This window comes from Dermacentor albipictus, chromosome 3 (assembly GCF_038994185.2).
Source record: "Dermacentor albipictus isolate Rhodes 1998 colony chromosome 3, USDA_Dalb.pri_finalv2, whole genome shotgun sequence".
NCBI classification, from domain to species: domain Eukaryota; kingdom Metazoa; phylum Arthropoda; class Arachnida; order Ixodida; family Ixodidae; genus Dermacentor; species Dermacentor albipictus.
In genome coordinates, this window is record NC_091823.1 from 81,866,469 (window position 1) to 81,893,070 (window position 26,602).

Here is a 26,602-nt window from a genome sequence, read left to right on the forward strand (position 1 = left end):
GGTTCAGTGCGTCGGCTGTTTATACAGGACACATCGTAACATTCCACCCTATTGCATTTATTCTAACGTAGGTCAACCTTTCTTTTCTTGTGAAAATATCTTCCAAAATTAGTTATCGACTTGTACTTTCGTCACTAAAAAATCTCAACCTACAATCGTGAGCGAACCTAGCAAAAGTGTCGAGCTAACGTAGTAGCTCCGTCACGCCCGCCGTAAGGCTGATCTGGGGATTATGCAGATTGGCTTTGAGAAATGCTTCATATCCGACGCACTGAGGACGACGCCGTTTGGAATGCCGAGTACGCTTGCGAAGCATCCGATGAGGGTGCCTTTTGTTGCATGACTAGCGAGATTTACTAGCCTAGCTTACGTAAATATAGGCGCGTCATGTTCAAAGCTTTTGATATGCCTATTGCATATGTCATGCCTACATTCCAATTCTTAACTTAATTTCTCGGCGAGTTCAATACATAGGGGTCGACCTATATCTTTGTTCGACCTATTTTCGAATAAATATGGTAATTCAGTAATTGCTTCTGCCCTCGCGTACGTTCTGGAACGTACACCACCATTCGCGTTGCGTCCGCAATCTGGTTAGACAAGATTCTTTCGCTATAGAATCGGGGACAGCAACTGAGAAAGGTCCGATACATGAAGGCGCGTCTTGCGCTTAGCGGTAACAAAATGGTCACTGCAATATGATACTCACTACTGCTTGTCACACGCTACTATATGACGCAACGTAAGACGTTCAGTCTGTCAGAAATGGCAGGTAGCCATTTTGTGGAAATGAGCTGCCTGACTATAGGCAAAGCGTTGGTTTTAAAGTGCTGCAGACAGCGCTAAGGGACCAACCTTCGTACAAGTCCGTCGATGCCAGATACGCGGTGTGCCCACTGGGCACCATACTAAAGAAATATGCCAGTTTCACATAAAGGACGAATCAACTGAGAGTAATAGCCAGGTTTAGCGTTGCGCATATATACATCGGCGTTAGCCAGCACGAAAGGAAATAATAGATAAGGTTAGCTCGCCGTTTACTATCTGTTTCGCTCAGACCAGTGCACAAACGGAGCAACTCAGCAGGACCGCTAGATAGGGTTTAGTATGTGTGCGTGCAGCGTTCATGCCAGCATCGGAAAGCAGAATGCTGTCCTGGATCCGCCACCGGGCCGTTTGAGCGGAGCGATGACGGTGCGTCCACTTCGTCGCTTTTGCAGCAAGACACATTCCGCGTCTCTGCACGGAGACTATATGGATGAAGGAAAAGTAGGGGGGAGCATGACATCACTCAGCTATAGCCTCGGCAAGCCAAGCTTTTCTGACGCTTTGGGCCTCAATGTGGGCAGTAGCTTTCGGGTAGGAATAGGCCCCGAAATATTGCTGGAGCATTCAAAAGATTACTCGCTTCGTGGTAACGTTGATGAATCATCAAGCAATCGTTCTGCACTGATTCGTCCTAGGTCGTTCCCAACAGATACTTGAAGAAAGGGAACCGAAGGGCCTGATTGTTATCAATCATAAGAAGCCAACAAACGAAGACGTAAATGTTGTCCTTGGTGTCTTCGGTAGTTGGGTTCCAACAGATACTTGTATTTTCTTTAGATTTGAGTCATGATGCTTCGACTGCAAAGTGGTATTGACAACTGGGCGCTACATAAATGGTTGCGTTCTCGGTTTCTTGGCCTATCAAGGCTTAGCAAGGGCGAATGTATTAGCTAGACATATATCCTCCGAGAGTTACGGTGCCGCGGCAAAACAAAAAAGAGATTGTAGCTCAGAAAATGGAGATCGTTAAAAAGAAAACAAAATAACAATAAGAAAGTTGTATAACAAGAAAATAGCACCACGAAACGCTCAGAACGCGTACCCGAGGGACAAAAAGTTAAGACAGGTGGTAAAAGTGGTGGTAAAGCTTGTTCCTTATATTTTTATCACTAGGATTCAAGGCTGTCACGTGACGCTCCCTTCTAATTTTTATCTCGGCGCCCGAGCTGCGCCCGTGCCGTCGATAGCGGGACACCACCACAACGCTGACGATGGCGCTAGATGGGACGGCGCGAACGCGCCTCGAGCGTCCGTATAATTGTTATCAAACTGTCGCAGGCGAAGCACTAGTGATAGCAAGGTTTAGCGTTGCGCTGAAGGCGTCTCAGAAAGTTGGCTTGATCGTGGAGCTCCGCCAACAGCGCTGCACGGACCTTACGCAGCTCGATGGTGCACGAGATGAGACAGAAGGAAAGCCGTTGGCGGTCGTCATCACCCAAAGATTTAGATAGATTACCTCGACTGTCCATTCTACTCAGATTAGTGTATGCACCACAGGGCACACAGCTGTTCAACGCGCAGCGGAAGCTGCAGAACGCTGCCCTGGCTCCGCCAGCACCGATTAAGGGCAGCGGGTGCATCTACGTGGCATTGTATTACGATAGCAATTATGTGGACACTTCAGGCGCATTTTTGCCGTCACCGTGGTGTTCCGTATAACGTCCAAGGGCCATAACACTGTCGCCGTGAGTCGTGTGCAGCATAGGCGAGTGAAAGTATGCGAGGGAAGCCGACGATTGCGGCTCAATCTGGCGCGCGCGAACGAAGAAAGCGGAGAGCAAGCGCGCCGTCTTCCGTCGCGCGAAAGGCCGGGGTGGGATGGGAGGGAGGGAGGGCGGCGTTGCGCTCCTGCAGCAACTGCGCATTTCGCGACCAATCGCAAGGGGAACTGACGATCGTGGCTCAATCTCGCACGTCATTAGTAATTCAGTTAGCAAACGAATGTTTCCAAGCTTACACGGCCGATAAAACTACGGTACTTACCTCGTATAGCTGTGTACTGATTTGCTCTCGCAATCGATGCTTCGCCTTTCGGGCGAAACTGCGCATGTCTCTGGAGACCTCCTAATCCTTACCGTGCGGGTCACACATGCGCGTCGGTATATGCCATCAGAGAACGCCAATGACGCAAACGCGCATCGAGCATCCGTATAATCGCAATAAGAGAAAGAGAATCACCCAGTATTTTGCATACAAAACTTGAATAGAATTAGCAAGCACATTTCTCATGATTAGCCGTGTAATCTGGCTGTATACATTTTTGGCTTTGTCGAATTCATTTGCTTTTATTTTTCATTGAATCTCCTTTTCTTTCTCTTTTTTGTATCATACTATAGTGTAGGCTCTTTTTCCAAAAAAAAAAACGATAATGAAGGAAATCCGCGTTCAGCTCACAGAGGGTGGCTTCATTGGCAATATAGTCAACATATGTCACGGTGGGTTTGCAGCTCGCCTGTATACAAGACATGCCCCAAGGAGGAGGACGCGCAAATCAGGCAGTCAGCATATTAATTAAATTAAAGTATGGGGTTTAACGTGCCAAAACCACTTTATGATTATGAGGCACGCCGTAGTGGAGGACTCCTGAAATTTCGACCACTTGGGGTTCTTTAGCGTGCACCTAAATCTAAGCACACGGGTGTTTTCGCATTCCGCCCCCATCGGAATGCGGCCGCCCTGGCCGGGATTCGATCCCGCGACCTGGTGCACAGCAGCCCAACACCATAGCCACTGAGCAACCACGTTGGGTGCAGTCAGGATATGAAGTGAGTAAATAGGCTCAACTTAGTAAAGTTGCGAAAGTGACGCTAACACGTTTTTTAAGTGAAATGCAGGAAGAAGCGAAAAAAAGGTGCTGCTTGCGTCACGTCTGCGGAAAAAGCTGCAGCGTCCAAAGACGCCTACAACGTCGTCAAACAAACACCTTTCCTCCATGTCTTTAAAGAAACACGAAAACATAAATGGATTCCCCATGACACTCCATCGAGCGCTGCTTGCTTAGCTGTGTACAAGGTGCTTAAACGAACACTTGCAATTTTTTTTAATTGCCTGTGGCAAATGGTACGTTTTTAAACCATGAGCTCTCTACTTGAAGAGGCGGATATTACTTGTACAGACATTTTTAATGCAGACTCGGCTAATTAACGAAAATTCACAAATTTTTAACTAAATACCTTATGGCACATATTGCAATTTACAAATTCTAGTGGGTGAGACTGCAAGGCGTATTCATTTGAAAAGCATTGTGTCAATGACACCATTTACGAGATATGCGCAGTCAAACTTGCGGTGAAAATGCACTGTCGTTCCACTTATTTTCTTAACGGAACGTCGTTTTACGCATTGAAGCACAAGAGTAACTAGAACGCCATGCATTTCTCCGGAAAGTTCGGAAATCTCGAAACTGGTGTGGTCCTGAATATTAGTTCCAAGTGGATCTATCGCCTTTCGAACTCCCCGGCTAGAATTTGTAGACTGCAATATGTGCCATAAAGGTAGCAAAAAAAAAACTTTATTGGTAAATTTTTCTTAATTACTCGATTTTTTTAAATTTCTTGTGCATGTAATTTCCGCCTCGTCGGTAGACTAGCTCATGGACTATAATTGTGCTATCTGCCACAGGCAACTTTTAAAAAAAAATTATTTTTGAAAGTGTTCGCTGAAACACCCGGTATATACAACATACATTCCAGCTCTCCCAGTATACAGGGCAGCCAACCGGAAGAATTCTCTGGTTAACCTCTCTGGCTTTTCTTTGCCTTTCTCCCTCTTTCTCTCTCTGCTCTGAATTTACTTTATAATAATGCGCAGGTGAACCACCGGTAAGAGAGGCACGCGTCGCCCTCCTTGTAACAGCTGCGCGTATATAGTTATGCGCATACAGCGGCTTCAAAAGTGAGCTTTCATGAAGCGCGCACGTTGAGCGAAGAGCGGAACTGATGTAAATGACGACGGCGCACACTCGAGCGGCGAACTCGTCCCTTGGGATTCCTGTCTCCTATGTAGGACAACTTACATACAAGGTGGCCCGATTGAGGTGAATTCGTTACAGCTGGGCTTTCCCGCGGGTCGCAGGCGTCCGGATACCGGGGAAAGTGTACGCGCGAACTTTGTACGCGGTTGCGAACAGTTCAGCGAGTGCGTACTCTAGCTGACCTGGCTCGTTTTCGTCAGTCCCTCGCTCGGTCTCTTTATTTACACATTCGCTCGCCCGACCACTCGGTCCCTGAAGCGCTGCCGCTTGCGGTCACTTAGCCAGCCGTTCAGTCTCGCTCACTCCGCGTTAACCACGTCGTATTTGCGTCGAAAGACGCTGAGATATGCCTGAATAGGCTACAGATCACGAGAAGGAATTCGGGTTACAACCGTGCGAAGGAACAGACAACGAAGGCTGAGAAAGTATAGAGGAAGTGCCAGATCCCAAATTATTTATCAACACCTTTCCACATCATCTCCATAAGTGTCATTTAAAGTAGTACAGGCACTTCAGACAGCCGTGCTAACAAACCTGTTGCCTCTCCTACACAGGCGTCGCAGGGACAAGCCGGCGGCTCCGATCGTCCCTGGTACATGCGCGGTGGTCGGCGGCGACCACTGCCTGGCGACACGGGCAGCCTGTGGCCGCACGAGGACTCCGGCGACCGCATCGAGCAGCAGCTGATGTTCGTGCCCGAGGACTACAAGCGAAACAGCACGCGGATCAAGAAGATCCTGCTCATGCGCGGACTCGGCGGCTGGGGAGACCTGCCTAGGGGTGAGACCGTGATGCGCGTTATTGGAACGCTTCTAATGCGCGTTAGTATTAGGAGCGTCAAGGTGGAGAAAAAAAGCGCGTGTGAAGTGTGTGTATATGGCCGTGCGACTGGCCGCTCGAGGCAGTTTGCGTGCATTCGCGGACTTCATTCACGCTCGGAAAAACGTTTATGCAGCCCGTATATGGAGCAACAGAACGCTGTATCGGGATATTTTCATGCTGCTCTAGAATTTTCTCATTTACGCTTTTAACGTAACTATAATATTTTAAGAGTTGATTAAATAATCAAGACTAATTACGCGACTAGGCAGAATCCAGAAGATAGTCTGAGTATCTCCAAGCGACAGAGGACATTACTTTGGTCCTGTCCACCTACGTGGCATTTGCATACTTTTAAATTTTGGTGCATGATACCCAGGTAGCACACAAAGTCTTGAAAACGTCGTATTAAGGGATTCAACGTCTGAAATGGATTTTTGACCAAAATCGACGCATCAAAGACTTTCCAAACAAGATAGCTTAAAAACGAGGGGTGAATACGTTTGGATAACGTTGGAAGCCAGGCAGCTTAAAAACGAGGGGTGAATACGTTTTGAAAACGACTTCATATGACTCGCTCTATCTCTTTAGTTATCATGTGACCAAGGTGGCCACGTGATTCGTGATGCCGGGCGAGCCGGGCATAGTCGCGTCTTCATGGCGTCGTCGCGTCCCCGCACTCGCATTGCGCTGTGGTGTGTTTGCGGCTGTTCTGAGTGTGCTGCCGCTGCTCTTTGCTATGTAAGTGTTGCAGTGTTTTGCTGTCAAGAAAACGATATTCTGTGATTAGTTTGGGTTGTGCGAAATTGTTTGTGTGGTTTTAATTCGGAAATCAGTAGGGTTTTCAATTGTTATCGGACCATGGCGGCCACGTTATTCGTGAAGCCTGGCATAGTTGCGTTATCGCACTTGCATTGCGCTGTGGTATGTTTGCGGCTGTTCTGAATGTGCTGCCGCTGCCCTTTGTCATGTAAGTGTTGCAGTGTTTTGCCGTCAAGAAAACGACATTCTGTGATTAGTTTGGGTTGTGCGATCTGTTTGCGTAGTTTTAATTTCGAATTCAGTAGTGTTTTCAATTGCAGGGCGCCGAGTGGAGGGCACTAATCAGCTCTTCAAGTTCATTGTCATGTTATTTTAGGCGCCTTTTCACTGACGCTGTAATTCAGGCGTTAAGGGCAGTATAAGGACGAAAGTTAGAGGGAATAAATTGTGCCTGTGTGTCCCTAGCGTCGGGATCGGCCGCTATGCGTGATCCTAACAAGAAAGCATTTTGCAGAATGCGAAGAAAGATGGCAAAATTGCTGTCTGTGCGCACCTTGCCAATCTCCGCAATAGAGCCGTCATCGTGGTATTTTAGTCTCCCGTTTAGCAAGAGTGTTGCAGACAAGATAACTGGTTCAAACAGGCTTTTTTTATGATTCAGTACTAGTACGGTATCCCAAAAGGTGAGGTCAAGTGCTCGCCCTATTTTCTTCCCTCGCGCTACAGCGCACTGACAGAATTTTGCGTGCACCATATATACCGTGCTTTTATCGTTTACGCTTCAGGTTCTCGATTGTGTTTTCGCCCCTTTTACCCACGTGAGCGGTATTTCATGGTCTTACGGGGTACCACGTGTGTCCATATATTGTGTCCAATATATGAAACGGCCCAACCCTATTTTATTTGACGCCTCAAATGGTATTAATGTATTGAGTCCCTTGTAGCTTTGTGCTTGTTATCAATTTTACTACTTGGCGAATGGATACAGCATGTACGCTGCATAACTCGCTTGTGGATACTGCGCACGTGAGTCGAGTATGCTTCAGGTAGTACCATTGTTTGCCGTTTGGGACATGTGTCGGAATGTACGCTGTGCGCCCTTCGCGCTTTAATTAGTCGGCGGCCTGCCGAGTTCGTGCGGGTGCAATGTGTGCGCGTGGAGTTAGCGAAGCGCTCGCGCGGTTTTTTTTTGTATGTGTTCTGTTCGCGCGCTTCGCACAGCAGGGCATGCCGCAGTTCTTTGTCCTTGTGCAACACATTTTCCTAGCGTACGCTTGTGCATTATTTGATACCGGTTTCACACGGGGCTCTTTTAACCGCTATCCAATCCGTTACAAATCGAATTTCTCGGTCGTGATTGGCTCTTTTGCGCAAGCTACGACAGTGAGCCAGTCGCATCGATAATTTCGATCCGGATCGGGCGTGATGGCGATCGAGAGTGGTCGTGTGACACCGGTTTTACACATGGCTCCCACATAGGGAACACTTTAAGTTCAATGCTACTGAGTGAAGAGCAAGTGCATATATATGCCAGTGGTGGTATGTGGGCAAGTCTTTCTGGTGAAGCCAATACTTGTGCATTCAAAACATTTCAACTACCAGCGTAGTGCATCAATGTGTCTACTTCACAAAACGGAGCACCAGTGCAGATATCTGAGCATACCTGTCCAGGGCAGCAAGTGTGTCTACATTTAAATCACTACCAGCTTGTGCGGCAGTTCTATTTCCAGCGGGACTGCAGAATAATCAGTAGGGTGCGCTCAAGCTGTTTATCTATGAAGCTCTGCCTCGACTGTGTGCCAAATATTTTTGGACGTGAAAGTGGGGGTGAATTGGTAAACATCAGTGGAACTATGCCTGGACTTTGTGGCAAATGTTTTTGGATGTGAAAGTGTGGGTGAACTGGCAAAGAATTTGCTCTGGGATACATGTGTTAAACGTTTTTCTCATTCAGAGTGCTTTTTTTTTTTACTTTAGGAGACTGAAGATGTGCGCAAAGTGTGACATGTCAGTGTGCTAATTAATGTATTTGCTGGTTTGCAAATTATTCGTTGCAACTTTGTCTTTGCCAGAGAGGTACAACATTGCCTCTTGTACAGGGTTTTTTAGATAAAACACTTACTATTTATTACGAGCATTGCTTCCTTTGTTACACAAATGCAGCTTCCAGTGCATTCCAGTTTATTTCCATGTTTATGTAAGTTACTAATATGAGGCTTGCATATTCATTTCTCACGTTCTGGAGTGGCAAGATGCAGCATTACTGTCTCATCGTTCGCTGTACTGCACTAGTGTTCACTTGTTACACTGAATCCCCCGTTTAAGTATTCTGTACTAATTTCACTTTATTGCTTTTTTGTTGTATGGTTATTTTTCTCGCCATTACCTTCTTTGATATATCCTAAAGGCGATATTTCCAATTTTGCATTGTTCCCATTTTTTTATTTCTGTCACAGGATTATTTTATGATGGTATGCGGTGGTATTTCTTTTTGTGCTCTTTTCAAGCTTCTAGCTGATTGGTAACATTGCTTGGAGGCAGTTACCATCCGACTCATACTCTTGCATTTTTCAGTCTACTTCCATTCGCTCCGAATGTCACTTCCGCATAACTCTAGTCCATCTAATAGCACGTGCTCTTTACTATGATAAATGAGAAACTTTAGTACACTCCAGGTTCTTCTATTCATTTTTGTATGTGTACTTGGAATTTTGTTTATGTGTTAGTGAATGTTCACTTTCGAGTTCATTACGAATCCTTAAATTTCTGCGACTTTTGTCATTGTTGATGTACTTTTACTTCTATTTGCATTTCTCACACAGTTTGTTCGAAGCTTGCATAAGCATTACATTTTAATAAAGTGTTTTTGCTTGGTCACAATGTTCTCATTTCATTCGCTTTTGGCATGAAGGGCTTGGTCTTGCCGCCTGCCAAGTCGTAACCATTTGTTCTTTGCAGGATGTCATTCCCATTTTGGTTGTAAGCATCGTAGCTTACTAAAGGTGGTATTAAGGATTCATTATTCCTAACAGGCTTATTTTCGTGGGACTTGGTAGAGGATACGCCGGCCATGCGGGGAACAGTGCTTGGCACTGCGCCATGGCTCTTACAGTCAACACGACGCTTCTACTCATCTGGGGCGCGATTGGAGATCGTTGTTCGAAACGCCCGATCAGTTTCACCTCACGCGATTGGCCTAGGCCGTGCCGACGGGTGCGGCTGACGACGTCTGCGCGGAATAGGCCAGTCGCGTGAGGCGAAACTAAACGCGTGTTTTGAACAACGATGTCTGATCGCACCCGTCACTCGCGAAAATTAGCTTCAGATGATCGTAAACCTTTCAAGACCACTTCTAGACCAGCTTTTTGATAACCTCCTAAAAACGTTTAGAAATTGGTTACGAATAGTTTTGGCAAAGGGATTACTTGTGTCTTTCCCAATCCTATTTCTAGACCAGCTTTTCGAATACGTCTTGCAGACCTGTTCTAGATCGTCTCAAGAAAGTAATTAAGCCGGACATTAGCAGAGATATACGACGTTTTCCCGCCGAAGTTCTCTCATTCGTGTCTTCTTTAACCCGTTTTTATCGTCTTGGATAAACGCTACGAAAACGTTACGTATCTCTTTTGTGCTACCTGGGTAGTTGGGACACCCTGTATATAGTGCAACTGATGGTGGTCTGCTTCTGAGCAACATTTTGTAATGTGGTGAACGAGGTTTGAATATCCGAGGGCTCAAAAAGGTGCGACGTAAAGTTAACGCATTTCTCTCGCATTTACCGCTAAATCACAACTTAATTTGCATTTCTTTAAATTAACACGTGCAACACTGATCGGGTTTTGTTTCCGGCCAAAGTTACAGCTGTGCTCTCAGTCACATAGTTCTAATACACAGATGCGGTCTCTGAGCGAGACGTTGTGATCTTTTTTAGCATACGGTCGGTGAGCATCGCGTAGTTATAAAACCACGAGTGAAGCCTGTCGCCGGTTTCTCGTGGCTATATCAGCTCCTTGGTGGAACCATCTCACGAACTACGTCGTTTCACCGTCCACATGTTGAAATACTGCATACCGAACGGGAAGTCCCCCGTCGGAATCGCGGGACCCATCAAAGGTCACTAACGTCTGCGGCAATGGGCAGCGTCGTTCAAGGAAAAACTTCTCAAGGCTTACACCGTATTGCCATCTCACTGATCCTCTAGCGTAGTTATCGTCATACCTTTTTGTTAAATTATTATTAAGCACGAGGCTCCCGTAAACATGCGGTTAATGACCTTTGCCGCGGCTACGTCTCGTGCAGGACGGGCGGTGTTCCTGCGCGACAAGTGTCCCGTGGACACGTGCGAGATCGTCACGTCGCAGGAGGAGGCGCCCGACGCGGACGCGGTCCTCTTCAAGGACCGCTTCGTGGCCCCCAAGTACCGGCGCCCCTGGCACCAAGTGTGGATCCTGTACCTGCTCGAGTGTCCCTACCACACGCAGTCCTTCGCCAACTTCAGGAACATCTTCAACTGGACGGCCACGTATAGGTGCGCAACGCTGTCTGCGTGCCAATCCAGCGATGTCACCAGAAGCAGTGAAAGCGGAGAGGGCATAATTTGGTGTTTGCGATCTGGCGTGTGCGTGGAATAGACCCTCGCCGGTTTAGCGGCGTGAGCCAGGAACTCAAGGCTGTGTCAGAACTTTCAAGTAGCACTAGACCCAGAATTTTGAAGCTCTGATCTTTCGCCTAATTGCACATAATTAAACGCTTAAACAATGTGGTACTTATGATAAAATACGATATTTCACCAAAAGCAATGTACGAGTTTGCGAAAAGTGAGAAGCATAGCCTTTGTTATCGGCCACCAGGGAACGACATTCTTTAAAAGGCTGCTGCAGAGGGAAAAAAAAACATTTTTACGTCTCGTACGTCACTAAGATTTTGGTAGTCGAGTGAACGTACGCATACTGGTTTTTAATCTGCCTGGTCATCCTTCATATTTCCTGCGCATCATTTCATTTAGTACAAAATAGCAAGAACGACCAGGCTTCCTCAAGCTGAGCGCTGTGGTTCCAATTGATAAGCACTCTCCATAACGGTGCGCACTTTTCGTAACATTCACATTGAACACGACGGGAAGAGCATTTGAGTGTTAGTTTGTTAGGTTCGGCTGCCTTACACGACACATCTGCAGCGTCCGTACACGAGCGAGAGAGAGAAGGATGTATAGAAAAGCAGGGAGGTTAACCAGAGGTAGTTCCGGTTGGCTACCCTGCACGAGGGGAAGGCTTAAGGGGGATGAAAAAAGAGAGTGGAAGGTGGAAAGAGAGAAAAAATCCTCTAAGAAGAAAGCAGCTACTTAGGGCAGAGAGGAAACACAACTTTATGGGCAAATAGCTGCTGCAAGCTAAAATTTTTGCAAACACAGGAATGAAAAATCACTGGATGTTTATTCCAGTTTTTTTTGTATTCTGCCTCCATCTTAACGTGGCCGCGGGATCGAGCCCGCGACTTCAAGTGCATCGGCGCAACGCCAAAGCCACTAAGTTACCGCGGCGGGTGGTAAATTAAACACAATTTCTAATTTGCCGCTTTCGTCTTCGGGATGAGGTTGCCGTTCAAACAGGACCTTTTTTTTGCTTTATTTGTACGGCAGGTATAAGTCGCAAGCTTGCGGGCAAGGATTGATCATGCGCACATTAATTTATTAATAATTTCGTTAGTTACTTTACCGAAAGAGCGCTGGGTGTAAGCACGTTAGTTCGCGATATCATGGATAACACTCACCAAGAATGCGAGCATTCAAGGCAGAAAATTGCCGGTGGGTTTCAACCGCCCAATTGTGCATCTTTGTGCGTCTTTAAAACCCCCTGTGTGCTTTGTTGCGCATTACTTTCGAGGTCGCCAGCGCGAGTTAGCAATCGCGACGGAACACAGAGATTGTCCGCGTTGATCGCCGAAAATAATGCTCGTTAAAGTTGACTTCTCCACAATATGAGACATTGTGAGGGGAAGCCCACTTCTGTAGTTCATTATCGTATTCGTATGGCGTGCGCATAGTTCGTAAATACCGTACTTAATATTTTCTTTATTGCGATGGAGATTATACAGACACTAGAGGTGCGTTTGCACCCATTGCCGCCGCCGCCGTGCTGTCACAGTGTCGATGGCGCCTGCGCATAGGATGGTTTGGTAGTCTTCAGAGACGCGCACTACGTTTGGCTGCAAAAACGGCAAATACAACTGCGCGCTGCGTGACGCTCCACACAGTCGGCTCTGCAGGAGCCTTGGCAGCATTCTCATTTCCATCTCATTTGCCCATTCCCCGGTGCAGGGTAGCCAACCAGGATCAGCACGGTTTATAACCTCCCTGCCTTTTCCTTATCGCTTCTCACGTTCTCTCTCTGCTCAAACCCAACATAGTGGCTCCGTACGAAGTTCCACGAGCTCGAATCCATGCCGCAACTGCCGCCTTACGACGGAGCCCGAATGCAAAAACGATCGTGTATCATTTGCCTGCTAAGGAACTTGAATCAATCAGCATGATTTTGGGTCACTCATTGGGATGTCTCTCATACTCCAGTTGCTGTTTTAAGACGTTGGAAATCTATCTATCTATCTATCTATCTATCTATCTATCTATCTATCTATCTATCTATCTATCTATCTATCTATCTATCTATCTATCTATCTATCTATCTATCTATCTATCTATCTATCTATCTATCTATCTTATCTATCTTATCTATCTTATCTATCTATTTATCTTATCTATCTATTTATCTTATCTATTTATCTTATCTATTTATCTTATCTATTTATCTATTTATCTTATCTATCTATCTATTTATCTTATCTATCTATCTATTTATCTTATCTATCTATCTATTTATCTTATCTATCTATTTATCTTATCTATCTATTTATCTTATCTATCTATTTATCTTATCTATTTATCTGTCTATCCCCGCGTCTCGTCGGCGTTGTTTTGTCTCTTTCGCACTCTATAGTGCCGAGAAGGACGCGAGCGGATTTAGAACATGCTAGCCACTCGGCAACACGCGGGCTATTGAATAGGGTGCGAGATATTATAGCTTACAAAGTGGATTTCCTCCGACCTTTCGTGCCCTGACAGTGAGTGGCTGCATTTCCCTCTTTCGCAGGCACGACTCGGACATAGTAGCACCGTACGAGAAGTTCGTACGCTACGACGACGGCGGCGTCACGACGGCGCGTCCCCCGGCGTCCGCAGCGCGCAACAAGACCAAGAAGGTCGCCTGGTTCGTCTCCAACTGCGCGGCGCGCAACCAGCGGCTGCAGTTCGCGCGCAAGCTGGCCGCCTACATCGACGTCGACATCTACGGCACATGCGGCTCGCTCAAGTGCCCCCGTGCGCAGGCCGGCCACTGCTTCGAGCTGCTGGACCGCGACTACAAGTTCTACCTGGCCTTCGAGAACTCCAACTGCAAGGACTACATCACCGAGAAGTTCTTCGTCAACGGATTGGGGTATGCACTGCTTCCCCGCCTTCGTTTCTGCTTACTTTTTTTCGTTCTCGCGTCTGGATTTCCGTACTTGACTTGAAGCGCAAAAAAAAAAAAAACGCGGACAGAAGAAAGGAAGATCAGACAGGACGAGGGCTAACTTCAAGATAGAGTTTATTCTCAGAAGACCACGCGTTTTTATCTGTATAGACACTGCTCGGAAGCAAAAATACATCACTGCGCAAGGGCGCTCCAAACCCCCCCAAAATTTAATGTAGCTGCAAAATTTAATCATGATACGGCTATGCGCACATCCGTGTCATGATTGAATTTTACAACTAAATCTTTGCGGGGTCTTGGAGCGCGCTTGCGCAGCGATGTATTTTTGCTTCTGATCAGTGCCTACAGATAAAAACGCATGGTCTTCTGAGGACAAACTCTATTTTGATGTTAGCGCTCGTCCTGTCTGGTCTTCCTTTCTTCTGACCCCGTTTTTTTTTTTGCGCTTCAAGACCAGTACGCATTCTCACAATCTCGCCCAAATTTCAGCTCTTCTAGTCTGGATTTCGTTCCACAAAATTTCCAGCGCTAAATAATTTGTTTTATACTTTTGAAAAACTTCAGTAATTGTGTCATAACTCTGGGGAAGTGCCACATGCGATTCTTCCTCTTGTTTTGGGCCCCACCTCTTCTATCGATCGCGGTCAAAACTGACACGCACTTCAGTTATGCATATGCACAGAAACCATCTAACAGAAGCGGCGCGAGATTCAGATGACACGATGTGACGTCACTGCAGCCGCAACCGTTTAGCGAGCGCGCGCAGTCCTCTATCTTGTGCGCACTCAGTATTCAGCGAAAATAGTGCTGAAAAATCGCTCGCCTTCGGAGACGTAATTGTTCTTAGAGGTAGTTCTGACACGTCACGCGATTTGTCATCCAAATGTTGCAGGCGTGACGTGGTACCAATTGTGATGGGTGGCCGGCCTCTGGACTACTTACGCGCTTCGCCCGATCACTCGTTCATCCACGTGGAGGACTTCCCATCGGCGAAAGCGCTGGCCGAATACCTGCACCTGCTGGACCGCAACGAGACTCTGTACAACGAGTACCTACGCTGGAAGGGCTCCGGCGAGTTCATCAACACCTACTTCTGGTGCCGCCTGTGCGCCATGCTGCATGCGCCGCCACTGCCAAAGGTGGGTGCGGACGGCGTCACTCGAGCGATGACCGTACCGTGTTCTCATCTGCGGTATAGATTCACATGACTGACCAAATTGCTGATCCGATACGCTGACGGAGCTTGACGGAGCTTGACGTAGCTTGACGTAGCTTACCGGCACCCAGTGACTGTCAGAGCGCGGGTGGGCACAGCTGAGTGGCATTAGGCGGCGCGATGACGGTGCCGCTTAGCCGCGTCAGCTACGTCGGTCAATTGAGTCGGCGATTTGGCCCGCCGTGCGAACCCTTCTTGAAAACCGAAAACGGGTGTGCGAGGGCTCCGTAAATCTGACAGAAGCATGCAGCAAAGACACGTTAAGGGTATACAAGTATTTTCCTCTTTTCGAGAAACTTAAGCATCACGTCATCGCCAGCAGTAGCCGTAGCAACCTATTTCTATGTCCACTGCAGTATGATGGCCTATCCCAGCCTGTCTACAATTAATCCTGACCTTCACTAGCCGATTCCAAATTGCGCCTGCAGATTTCCTGATTTCATCACCTCACCTAATTTTCCGCCGTCCTCGACTGCGCTTCCCTTCCCTTAGCGCCCATTCTGTAGATCTAATGGTCCACCGGTTATCTACCCTACGCATTACATGGCTTGCCCAGCGCCATCTCTTTTGCTTCATGTTAACTGTACCATCGGCTATCCCCGTTTGCTCTCTCATCCACACCGCTCTCTTCTTGTCTCTGAACGTTACGCCTAATATTTTTCGTTCCATCGCTTTTTGCATGGTCCTTAACTTGTCCTCCAGCTTCTTTGTTAAACTCTAAGCTTCTGCCCCACATGTTAGCCCCGTTAGAATGCAACGGTCGTACACTTTTCTCTTCAATGACAGCGTTAAGTTCCCAGTCAGGATTTGGTAATGCCTACCGTATGCACCACAACTCATTTTTATTATTGTGCAAGCTTTCTTCTCGTGATCAGGGCCGCCTGTGAGTAATTGACCTAGATAAACGTATTCCTGCACATACTCTAGAAAATCACGGGCGATCATGAATTCTTGTTTCCTCGCCAGGCTATTGAACATTACCTTTCTCATCTGCATATTAATCGTCAACCCCACTCTTGTCCTTTCTCGGTTATTTATTTGTTGCAATCCATCTCTATTGCTGCTGGACAGGACAACGTAATCTGGAAACCGAAGGTTGCTGAGATATTCGCCGGCACTCCTGTGCCAGCCCAGTCTAATAATCTCATAGGGCCACTGACCCCATAGGGCCACTGACCCCATAGGGCCACTGACCGCTGAGCGGAGTATGCGTGGCACTTCCTCTGCTGCAAAGCTTGGGGAGTGTGAAGACCTTTCAGAATTTTGGAGTGCAGAGAATACATGAAACATGAACTGCTCCACGGCTTTAAGTAGTGCAATGACCTAGACACGTTAAATTTGAAAATGTATGCGTGAGTGCCGAGTCGTTATTGCGATAAGGATCACTGCAATAACGCAACACCTTGACGTGCCTTGCTGGTGTTTGAGCATGATCAAGGCTTTTGTCCCATTACTCTGCAACGATGAAGTACCAACAAGTCTAACTAGGAACGATGATCAAGACACGTTGCGTACATTTTAAGTTGGATCAGGTGGCAGCGTACGGACAATTTTGGTAAAAACGAGCCCTCGAAGACACCGGTATAAGCCGCCTCATTGTACCACTTTATTTGTGCCTCCTACCTTTTGTAGGCTAAGTTAAAAAAAATAGCTGTGTACACAAAGTTGCTTATGACGGAACGTACAATTAGAAAGCTCCAAAAATGTTGTGGTGGTTCAGTTAAAGCTTTTATTGAGACAATTCCTTGTCTAACGTCTATTTTGCATGACATGATGCCTTCAAGTACATCCTCGAAATCGGGTCGGTATATATTGTTAACGCTGTTTTAGGCAAAACTGGGCATCTCTGAGGAGGGCCAATATGACCGGTCAAATTTTAATGTTCTTTTTAGATGCTATATACGCCTGTCATTCCAAGGAAAACTTTCTGCTGGTCTAGGCTGCCGTAGCTAAATGTAGAACAAAGGGGCAAAATGGCACCCAAGACGTGGGCGCCGACAGCGAAATGACGCCCACGTCTATAACTTAAAGCCGCTAGATATGAAAGAACGTTTTACGAAAACCACATGGACACAATTATTCAGGCTGAGAACAGAGAACTTTATGTTCAATTGCCTTTTCCTAGGCAGCGACATTAGCTTGCTTGAAAGCTTCCAGAAATATATGTATGACCTAACCTAATTTCTACGTCGTCTTTATTTTCCACGTCACACTCGAACTTCATTATGTGATGTAAATACGAAGTCCACCTTTCTCATCCTGTCTCTTATTTTTCTTTGTTCCGTCCGCCTTCTCTCGTTCTCTCCTAAATAATTTCCATCCCTCAATACCTCTCCCTGGCAGAGTAGCATGTAGGCAACTCAAGGAAGTCTACTTCTTTTTATAATGCTATTTTTGAAACCTCATTGATGCCACTGTACACACGTTGGCAGAAATCTTCGCGTTTCATTAAAGAGTCTGGTGCGACATATCTTAATCATCATATCGCAGTGACGCGAAAAGTTAGTTCCGGAAGTCGCAGATGTTTCCTTCTTGACGATGAAGACGGACGTATTCCAATGTACGTGCCGTATGTGTGCCCCGGCAGTGCTTGTTCCAATGCAACCCCACCGAGAAATGCTCCTGCTATTACGAGCACGTGAGCAGCCGCTTCGTCGTAACGGCCGCGGCCCACTCATATCGATCCGATGCTCCTGTGGCGCAGGTGTACCCGGACATCGGTGCATGGTGGGCGGGGCCGGGCACCTGCCGCAGCGACCGCTGGAGGGACTTCAAGCCCAAGCCGGACCCCGTGGCGTACGTGCTCACCTGACCCAGCTCCGACGGGAGTTTGCACCCTCCTACTCCCCCTAGCGGCCGGTCAGCCAACCAAGCGGCCCGCTAAGGCGCGTCGGAGCGCTCTATTCAAAGACTGGTCATAAGGGCACCAACTCCACTACTGGAAGGCGCGTTCAAGTGGTATCGCGTGCTGCTGCTGGACATGGCATGTGTACGACTGACTGAAACCAGGGGCGGAATACTTGTGATAAGGCGCCGGCCAGCAGAGCTTGTGACGCGTTTTCCGTGTCGTAATTGGCTCGGCTGTATGTTCCGGTCACGTGGTGTTGGCCCTGCTGTGCGCGCCTTCGTGTCCCCTGCTACAAACCGGTGGGGATCACCGGGTCTGCTGGGCTCCCGCGCGTGACCTCTAGCCGCCGGTCACGTTTGATTTCGTGCGTCTGCGATGTGCAAAGGTGCAACCAGTGGCTTTAAGACGAAATCTTCCAGTATGAGATACAAACCAAAAAGTTCGTTCGACGCAGCAACGGCTCGTATGCAGGGGAACACATTAGCCGTAATCTTATTCAACGAGTGAATTACAGGCCTTATGACAGTGAGAAACTACAGAGAACCAGGTTCCTGGCTTTCTACGTCGCAGTAGCGGGGTGCAGGGTAGGGCAGAGCTGATGGGAGCGTGAGTTTTCTCGCGCAGTCGTAAGTGAATTCCTTTACTCATGCGGTAAACGCAGAGTCCAACAAACCAAAGAGCAGCCGTGGATATTCCAGATCATGCTGCCATGAACGACATCAAAGTGTACTGAATTTTTTACCAGCTAATCTCGGCGCACGCGTATGTTTGTTTTTCAAGGCAACATATACTTGCGATTTGACGTGATTTAGTGCTATGTCGTGGGAAACCTGTTCGCTTATATGAGACTGCTTCTTCCTGAGCGTGCTGAGCTGCTGTGATCTCGAATCTCATGTGTGACTTGCTGGGTGACATGTGCAGCTGTACTAACTATACCCCCTGTGGCTACATATTGTGTTCATTCGCACTTTCCCTCAACATTCCACACCTTGCTAGTTGACCGATTCCATGTGATCTGACAAAGCATAATACTTTACGCTATACTGTCATTACTAGCGCTGAAACCTGTACACTTTGTCGAGTCTCGAAACCATTCCGTAAGTGACAAGGTTTGCCGCCAGGTTGTTCCTGTGGTACGACTGGCGCTGCGAGTTCTTGTCAAACAATGCGAGGCTATTTGAATCTCGCCATCTCCGATGCTTCCGACCAACTAAAGTTTCCGAAGGGTCCCAGTGCACTACCAGAAGGCACGTCCATTCACGCGTTCAGAGGCTTCGGTACCGTTGACTCGGACAATACTGTGACTGCCATACACTTAATGTGTAATGCGTTCGAGCTCCAAGCCTAAGCTTGCGACGGGGACTCTGATAGGGCTTTGATCAAGAGTGAGATAGGACGCTTCACTCGCCAGAAAACGTTCGATGATTTCATTTGTGTGTGTGCGTGTGTGTATGTGTGTGAGAGAGAGGTCTAAAAAAACCGACAATTACGTGGTAACTCGAAGCGAACCGGGAAATTGGAGGTGCTCATACAGGAGGAGGAATAAACCCGCCACATACACAGTGCGGTTGCTTCTCTTTCCGTCCTGTATCTGTAGCGGTATTGTTCACAATGTCTCACCAACTGGCTTACAACTTTACCTTGCTAAAATATAGTGTTATGTTTCGTGACACGTAATTTGGCGGATAACGTAACCGAGCCTGGTACGGTAAAAACATACTGAGTAGCTTGTCCGTAAGATTAATTGCATGAAGCAACACTTCTACTGTCCAAACATGCCAATACACGTTGCACGTTTCGGTAAATTATACTAAAACTCGGCACCTGCCATCGTAATGTTTGCCGTTCTCGCCGAACTCTACTGCAACATCATAGCCCTGTAACAGAAGGAACTGGGTCCGAGTCTCGAGTAGCCGGGGCAAATTTCCGCATTCGAACATTGTCATAATTACCACAGCAGTTTACAAACTGTCAGATCTGTTCTCGAGGGTTGCAAGGACTACGTAATGTACGTAGCTGAGATCAAAATACGTAACAGGCTATGCCACCGTTGTCCACTCACATTTTAGTTTCATTTTCTTTTGCTTTCTCAAAAAATTGTGCTATATGAGCATGTCGCTTTGTTATCTTCGTTAATTTCTGAAGATGCACTGCTGGTTGAGCCGTCACCGTAACTCTCTGGCGCAATACCAACGTCACACGCTCCGCTCTCACTCAGCGACATAGCTGTAAAAGTGCAACGAGCAACGCACCGTACGTTACCTGCAAACAGAACAACGCGTGATACTTCTAGGAAAACGCGCACGCGTTCTCGCACAATCTACTCCAGAAAACGCATAATTAAGAGAGGGTTTTATACTCCCGCTGAGTTGGTTACGCATTTTACGGCAGTCATGGATTGCATTATAGTTAGCGCTGGGCGAACAGTAATTCAAATGGCGCAAGCGTCAATAGACTTCAGAAAACGTGGAGAGTGCAAGAGCACGCTTAGTTTTCTAGTGCTCTGATCGCGCTGCTGAGTCGGCGAACCTATTTTCGCAAACACGCGATTCGCAAATGCCACTGCAGTGCTGGAGTTCAGCCGGAGATTCTAGTCTTAATGGCCACATCTAATGACCGTTGTATGGACGGTGGAAGAATTCACGAGACAGGTCTCGGCGATAGACAGCATTAATGGCAGTATACACCTGTGACCCTAGAAGTAATGGTTGCGCGGAACAGCTTTCTCTGATGGGCTACAAGTGATAAGTGCGTTGCTTTCGTGTTTATTCTTCCTCGTCGCTCTATGGCTGTAGGTGTATTCTCTCCATAAGGAACCACATCTGCACACGTGCTTGTCCGCGCGCTGTATGCTTTGTGAGATTGTGTTCTCCGTGCGCTAGAAAAAAAAATGCGCGAGTTGAAATGGATGTCGTGTCTGTAATTTCCCCTCAGCGTTAACGTTGTGCGGTGTTCGTATGTAATCTTTCCTCTAAATTCGCTCGGGTTACAAAAACCACATGGCTCCCTTGGCTATTGCAGGTACGAAATCTTTCACGTGCTGTGATCTGGAGCGCAATGAGCCACGTCGGGCCTTTGCCGCGTCTTGTCGGGATCGTGCCGTGTTGAGCTTGTCGCGACAATGTCACGATCGGCTCATACTCGTGACATAGGGCAGCACCGTGTCATTATAGCGATTCCGTGCGACGCTGTCGGTGCTCTAACTTTTAATAAGTATACCTTGACTATAAAGCAAACATTAAAATAATTTTTCGCTACCAGGCTAACTTCTTGCGCTACTTGCGGAGGTAGTACCAATGATCTGCGCATGAAAGCATAATTTCTTCCCCATGTGCATTAGTGTAAATCATGTATATCAAGTAAGATTAGCCGTTTTCCCCAAAAGATAGTCAAATGCCTCCGATGACAGCGATTATTCTTGGCTGGCACGCACGATAAGCTTCAGTGCTCGAGCAGTGTGGACGTTAGCTTTCGCAAGATTCAGTGCTTACGTCGAAACAGATGCCCTTCTTTCAATCTGCATGCGTTTTGTATGTCCTCGAGGCATTACATAAGAACATCACGTAAACTTCTATCAGCGAACAAGGTCTCGTATCTCTATTAGTATTTCCAAAAGATTTCGTTCTCGCATCTTCCTCATATTTCAAGAATCAAGAATCAAGAAGTCTTTATTGAGTAACACAAACAAAATGTATACACAGATATTTGGACCGATAGCCAAATATCTCGTGCGAGTCCTGCTGCAATATTTCTGGATCGACAAAGAACGCAAGCTCTTTTCTATAGATTCGTTGATTTCATTCATTGAGAAGCGAGACGCGGGCTCAGCGGAAAAATCTCGGAGAAAAGAATGCTATAAATTTGCGTAATGTGCTCTGTCAACGCGTGATATTGTTCAGCCATCACAACAACCTTTGTCATTTCACAATCTCGGCGCTGGCTGTATGGAGAAACCTATCATCTCGAGGTCAAACATAACGCGGTACGTGGTCGTGTTAGACTTTCAAAACGTTGCAAAAATAGAAATTGTGTCGACCAGACGCCGCGTTCAGGTGTAGGCGTCATCTGTCTAGCGATCAAATTATCAAAACCGGAAGTTGGAAAACAGTACACGAAGGTAGCGGAATATTGCATTTCGTATCGCGTCGCAGAACCTTCAAGAACTTCTTTCGCTCAAGACCTAGCGGGCTCATCGTCTGCTTTATTTCGTAAACTTTTGTACTGGTTTTGGTAACTTCCTGCAGTATTTCGAGCAGACACGTGAGATGAAGAAAGAGCACGCAACGATGTCCGCACGGTTTGTGCTGACGTCTTCATAAACTACGCGATCGCACATCAGGAGGGACCTCATGTCGAAGTACAATTTCCCCGCTTGCCCAAAGAAAGCATATCTACTTTTTGTCACGTATAAGAATGAGGAGATCGGAGTAGGACGCTAAAATGCGTCATAAAAATGTGTAAACAAGCGGGGTCTTTTCTTATACTGCGTTTTGCCATGGGACGCAACAAGTTGCCATTTTGCTCACAGCATATAGCCTTGTGGGCAATTGTGCTTATACGCTGTCTTCCGTAACGCACACGGTGTCTACGCATTTTTACATTGTGAAAAGAAAATTTTTCAACCGCCAGTTACCGTTTCACTAATTCGCGCTACACCGTACGTGTTTGATCCGATGCAGCCTTAAGGGAAAACTAAGCTCTCGATGCATTCCAAACGGGTTTTGACCTGCTTTCTGAAAACAACACTCCAGAAATGTAACATTCGAGAGAATTTCGCATAACAGCGCACATTTTCGCTTGTTTTGTGCCTATATTGCGTTGCCTCCACGATGCATTATTGCCAACTTGCCCGCATTGCCATTCTTTTTCTGATATTGCACGTATCTAGGCGTTGCGCATGCCCGTAGTTGGTGCCATATAAACATTTATTTTTTAACGTTTTTTTTTATAATGCTGCATACAACTACTGTGTTTACTTTCGTGGAATGACATGGCTGTGCACATTCATCAGCACTGTGCTGCCGGCTGCGACAGTTTACGAGACACTAAATCCAAAGTTTCAGTCTCTCTACATTTTTGCGAACCGTGCATAGTGATCCGATAAATTAGAAGCGTCGTGCACTAACAGAGCAGAAATTTGCATTTGTCGTGGGACCCGTGCCACGCAAATTTTTTCGGCCGACTGAGCTTCTACGGGATCCCCTTCTATGGGTTTATACAGGAAAGGCTAATACTCACCGAAAATAAAACATTATTTTGTTCCCTTAGTACTTCTACGGATTTATAGAGAAAAGGCTAATGCTCACCGAAAATAAGATATTCTTCCCTAGTACAGTGCATAACTACTTTCGAGTCTCGAATAAACGCGCGCATACGATTAGTCCTTTTTTTTTCTGATATCCATTTTGCGTATACTGTACGCAAGTTGTGTACGCTGCACGCGCACACGTTGCACGCACACGGAAGCGCTCGGCGGCAACGACTTAATTACACTCGAACATATAGCTGGCACGCACTTCCTCCCGCCCCCTACGGTCAAATGTGTTTTGTGCGTCGTGCATCGAGGATTGAGTGTTTCAAAAGGTGCCCACACGCAGAGCCAGTCGAGCGGACACACCCGCCGATGATTCCAGCTCGGTGCTCTGTTCATTTCTTTCATGTGATAGCCGAACTGGTCAAGTTGTGCTAGTCATGCTGTTGGACGTCAAGAATAGATTTACTTCCACTCCCGCTTGTACGGGCAGTCTTTGTACATAACGAAGGGGGGAAAAAAGGAAAAGCAGCAATCTCATACCATGTTGGCATTTGAATCTCATCCGCATCAATAAACTGTGTTTCTTTTTACGTTTACCTGGCTTGTGTCATTCGCATAAGAAAACGCTTTTTGCGTTTGTTTCGACCCGCCGTGGTTGCTCAGTGGCTATGGTGTTAGGCTGCTGAGCACAAGGTCGCGGGATCGAATCCCGGCCACGGCGGCCGCATTTCGATGGGGGCGAAATGGGAAAACACTCGTGTACTTAGATTTAGGTGCACGTTAAAGAACCCCAGGTGGTCGAAATTTCCGGAGTCCTCCACTACGGCGTGCCTCGTAATCAGAAAGTGGTTTTGGCACGTAAAACCCCATAATTAAATTTGCGTTTGTTTGTAGACCCATAGTGGCGTACTGTTTTTGCCGGTGGTCCATGTTTCTACTATCTCCTCGCATACTAAAGAAACGTTTGTCGCATGCTGTTGTAATCTTGTAGTAAAGTGAAAGCCGCGAGACACGCTGGCGATCTAAACGGTGCTCATGACTGCTGGGCGGACGACGCCGTATCACGAAAGGACACGCGAAGTATGGTGACACGCACACCTCTTTATCGCATTTCTGATTGGCTCAGTTCAGCTGAAGATTACGTTCCAATGCTACATTAACGTGAAACTGGCGGCATATTCACTAGTCGTCTCACTCCTCCGGAATGAAGTCCGCGTATCCCGCGCTCTCTCTGAATGCGAACCAACTACGAGTCAAGCCGAACGTGCACCACGGCCTCGTAACAGCAAGGAAATCGGAACAACAGATTTGCGAGATACTTCCGGTTTTGCGCAGAATCAAGTCGCAAGCCAACGCAAGTAGGTGCACAGATGAGCGTGCTGAAGACAACAGAAGCGAGTGTGACGTCGATACTCGGGCAAACGGGCTTTTCTTTTTTGCGATGTTTGGCTTCGTGCATAAGTAACGTACTGACAAAAACGTAGCAGTCATCGCGGCACAGCTAAATAAGACGTATAAATTACCGGCAGTACAAGCCCGACATCCTGTAACATCGTGTGTTTGCACAGCAGTGAGAGGACGTTAAATTAGCATTCAGAAAAGTCAAAACGCGCATTATCGTGAATAGCGCCAATGTCTGCGGAAAGAGGTTGTCTGTATAAATATGCAATTTGGAACTGTGGCCTCTCGGTACGACTGACTCAGATACAGAAAACCTGTCCCGATAGGTAAATAAAGGAATCAGTTTTGAACAAAGGGCACCTTGACCCGGAAGTGCAGTAATACGAAGTGGGGATTTGGAAAAGCCCCAGCGGAAAAACAAATAAAACACAGGCTGACTTCAGCCATTACCAGTACACTCATAACTCAATTACTGCTACAGCAGCAGGCTCTCTCAGCGCATACCACCACATATCTTCTTAGGAAAATATTTTCACATCGTCTTCGCCCGCTACAGCACTGCATACTGTGCTTGAAGTACACGCACAGGTGCCAAAGGTCTCCGAGCCTGCGTGGCGCACAAAACTTGGCACAAATGGCCAAGCGATTGTGTTGGCCGGTATAAAGGTCAATGGCTAGCACATCCAGATCCTATAACGACACATTGCCGCTGGGACAGGATTTAAATTACCAGCGGCAGCGGACGTGGTGATCAATGTATTGTTTTGCTTCGCCATATTGTGAGGATGAACCTGAACGCGAGGAGATTACCTGACGAAAGCGTAACGTAAAATACACAAGGACGGAGTCGTGAAACGCAGTTTCGAGCCTATAACGGCTGCAACGGCGATAGATTTCATGCTCTATATACAGGTCCGCGGCGTTCTGCTCAATGTATCACCTTTGAGCAGATAAATACCAATGGTAACATATTCGTGAGGTCCAGGATTGCTGTCATTTGGAAGACAGAAAGGTGAAGAGTAGCTCAGAAGAAACAGGCCAACCTGTGTGCAGTCAGGAGGAAAGTGAAGAAATTCGGGCGGCTTCTCGCCAAGAGATACGAGGCTTTAACACAGGAGAATGAGGATAGCATAGATGTATTGTGCGAGGCCTTCACGAAAATTGAGACATGAAAGAGGCAAACTCTTCCAAGAAACGGAGGACCTAATAAAGTAGCGACACAGCATGAAATACTGCAGCCTGAAGTCGGACTGACCGAGCTCTAAAACTTGATCAACACAAGAAAATACTGCAGAATCCGTGCACTGTAGCAATCAATATATTGCGAGGCATTTTCAGCGAAGACATTGAGCCGGCGCTACGCTCTGGCAGCCGGATCGAGTGAATCCCGCCACCTAAACCAGGCCGCGTTTCCGAGTATCTTGGGTACTGTTCCGTGACTTGCGGCCAGGTAACCAAAATCGTGAAACACACACACACACACACACACACACACACACACACACACACACACACACACACACATATATATATATATATATATATATATATATATATATATATATATATATATATATATATATATATATATATATAAACGAGAAGAAAGGGGGTTAACCGAGGGACCCGATATTTATTAGTCATATAATGAGAAGCCAACAAACACTGACCCCAAGTACAACATAGGGTAAATTGCATGTGCTTAATAAATGAAATAAAGTAACGATAAATTAATGGAAATTAAAGTGGATGAAAAAACAACTTGCCGCAGGTGGGAACCGAACCCACAGCCTTCGCATGTCGCGTGCGATGCTCTACCAATTGAGCTACCGCGGCGGCGTTTCCCCATCCACTTTCTTGGGTATTTATGTGTACTAGTAGAACCCTGGGAGTGTTAGCCAGCGCCCCCACTCACAGACCTTGGCGGCGGACGTGGAACGTCTTTTTTTGCCGCAGGCGTCACGAGAACGTGATC

General features: G+C 46.9%; 1 protein-coding gene across 29 annotated transcripts in view; it reads left to right on the forward strand.

Moving 5' to 3' along the window:
• LOC135898920 (glycoprotein 3-alpha-L-fucosyltransferase A-like) overlaps window positions 1-23,822 on the forward strand; it is a 150,120-nt gene extending 126,298 nt beyond the window's left edge. For all 29 annotated transcript variants that reach the window (XM_065428180.2, XM_065428177.2, XM_065428173.2 and 26 more), the window contains 5 exons: window positions 5,356-5,581; window positions 10,682-10,910; window positions 13,528-13,872; window positions 14,801-15,047; window positions 17,829-23,822. In XM_065428180.2, coding sequence (XP_065284252.2) covers window positions 5,356-5,581; window positions 10,682-10,910; window positions 13,528-13,872; window positions 14,801-15,047; window positions 17,829-17,936 — 1,155 coding nt within the window. In that variant the 3' untranslated portion in view covers window positions 17,937-23,822. The remainder of the gene's footprint in view (window positions 1-5,355; window positions 5,582-10,681; window positions 10,911-13,527; window positions 13,873-14,800; window positions 15,048-17,828) is intronic.
• The last annotated feature ends 2,780 nt before the right edge of the window (window positions 23,823-26,602 follow it).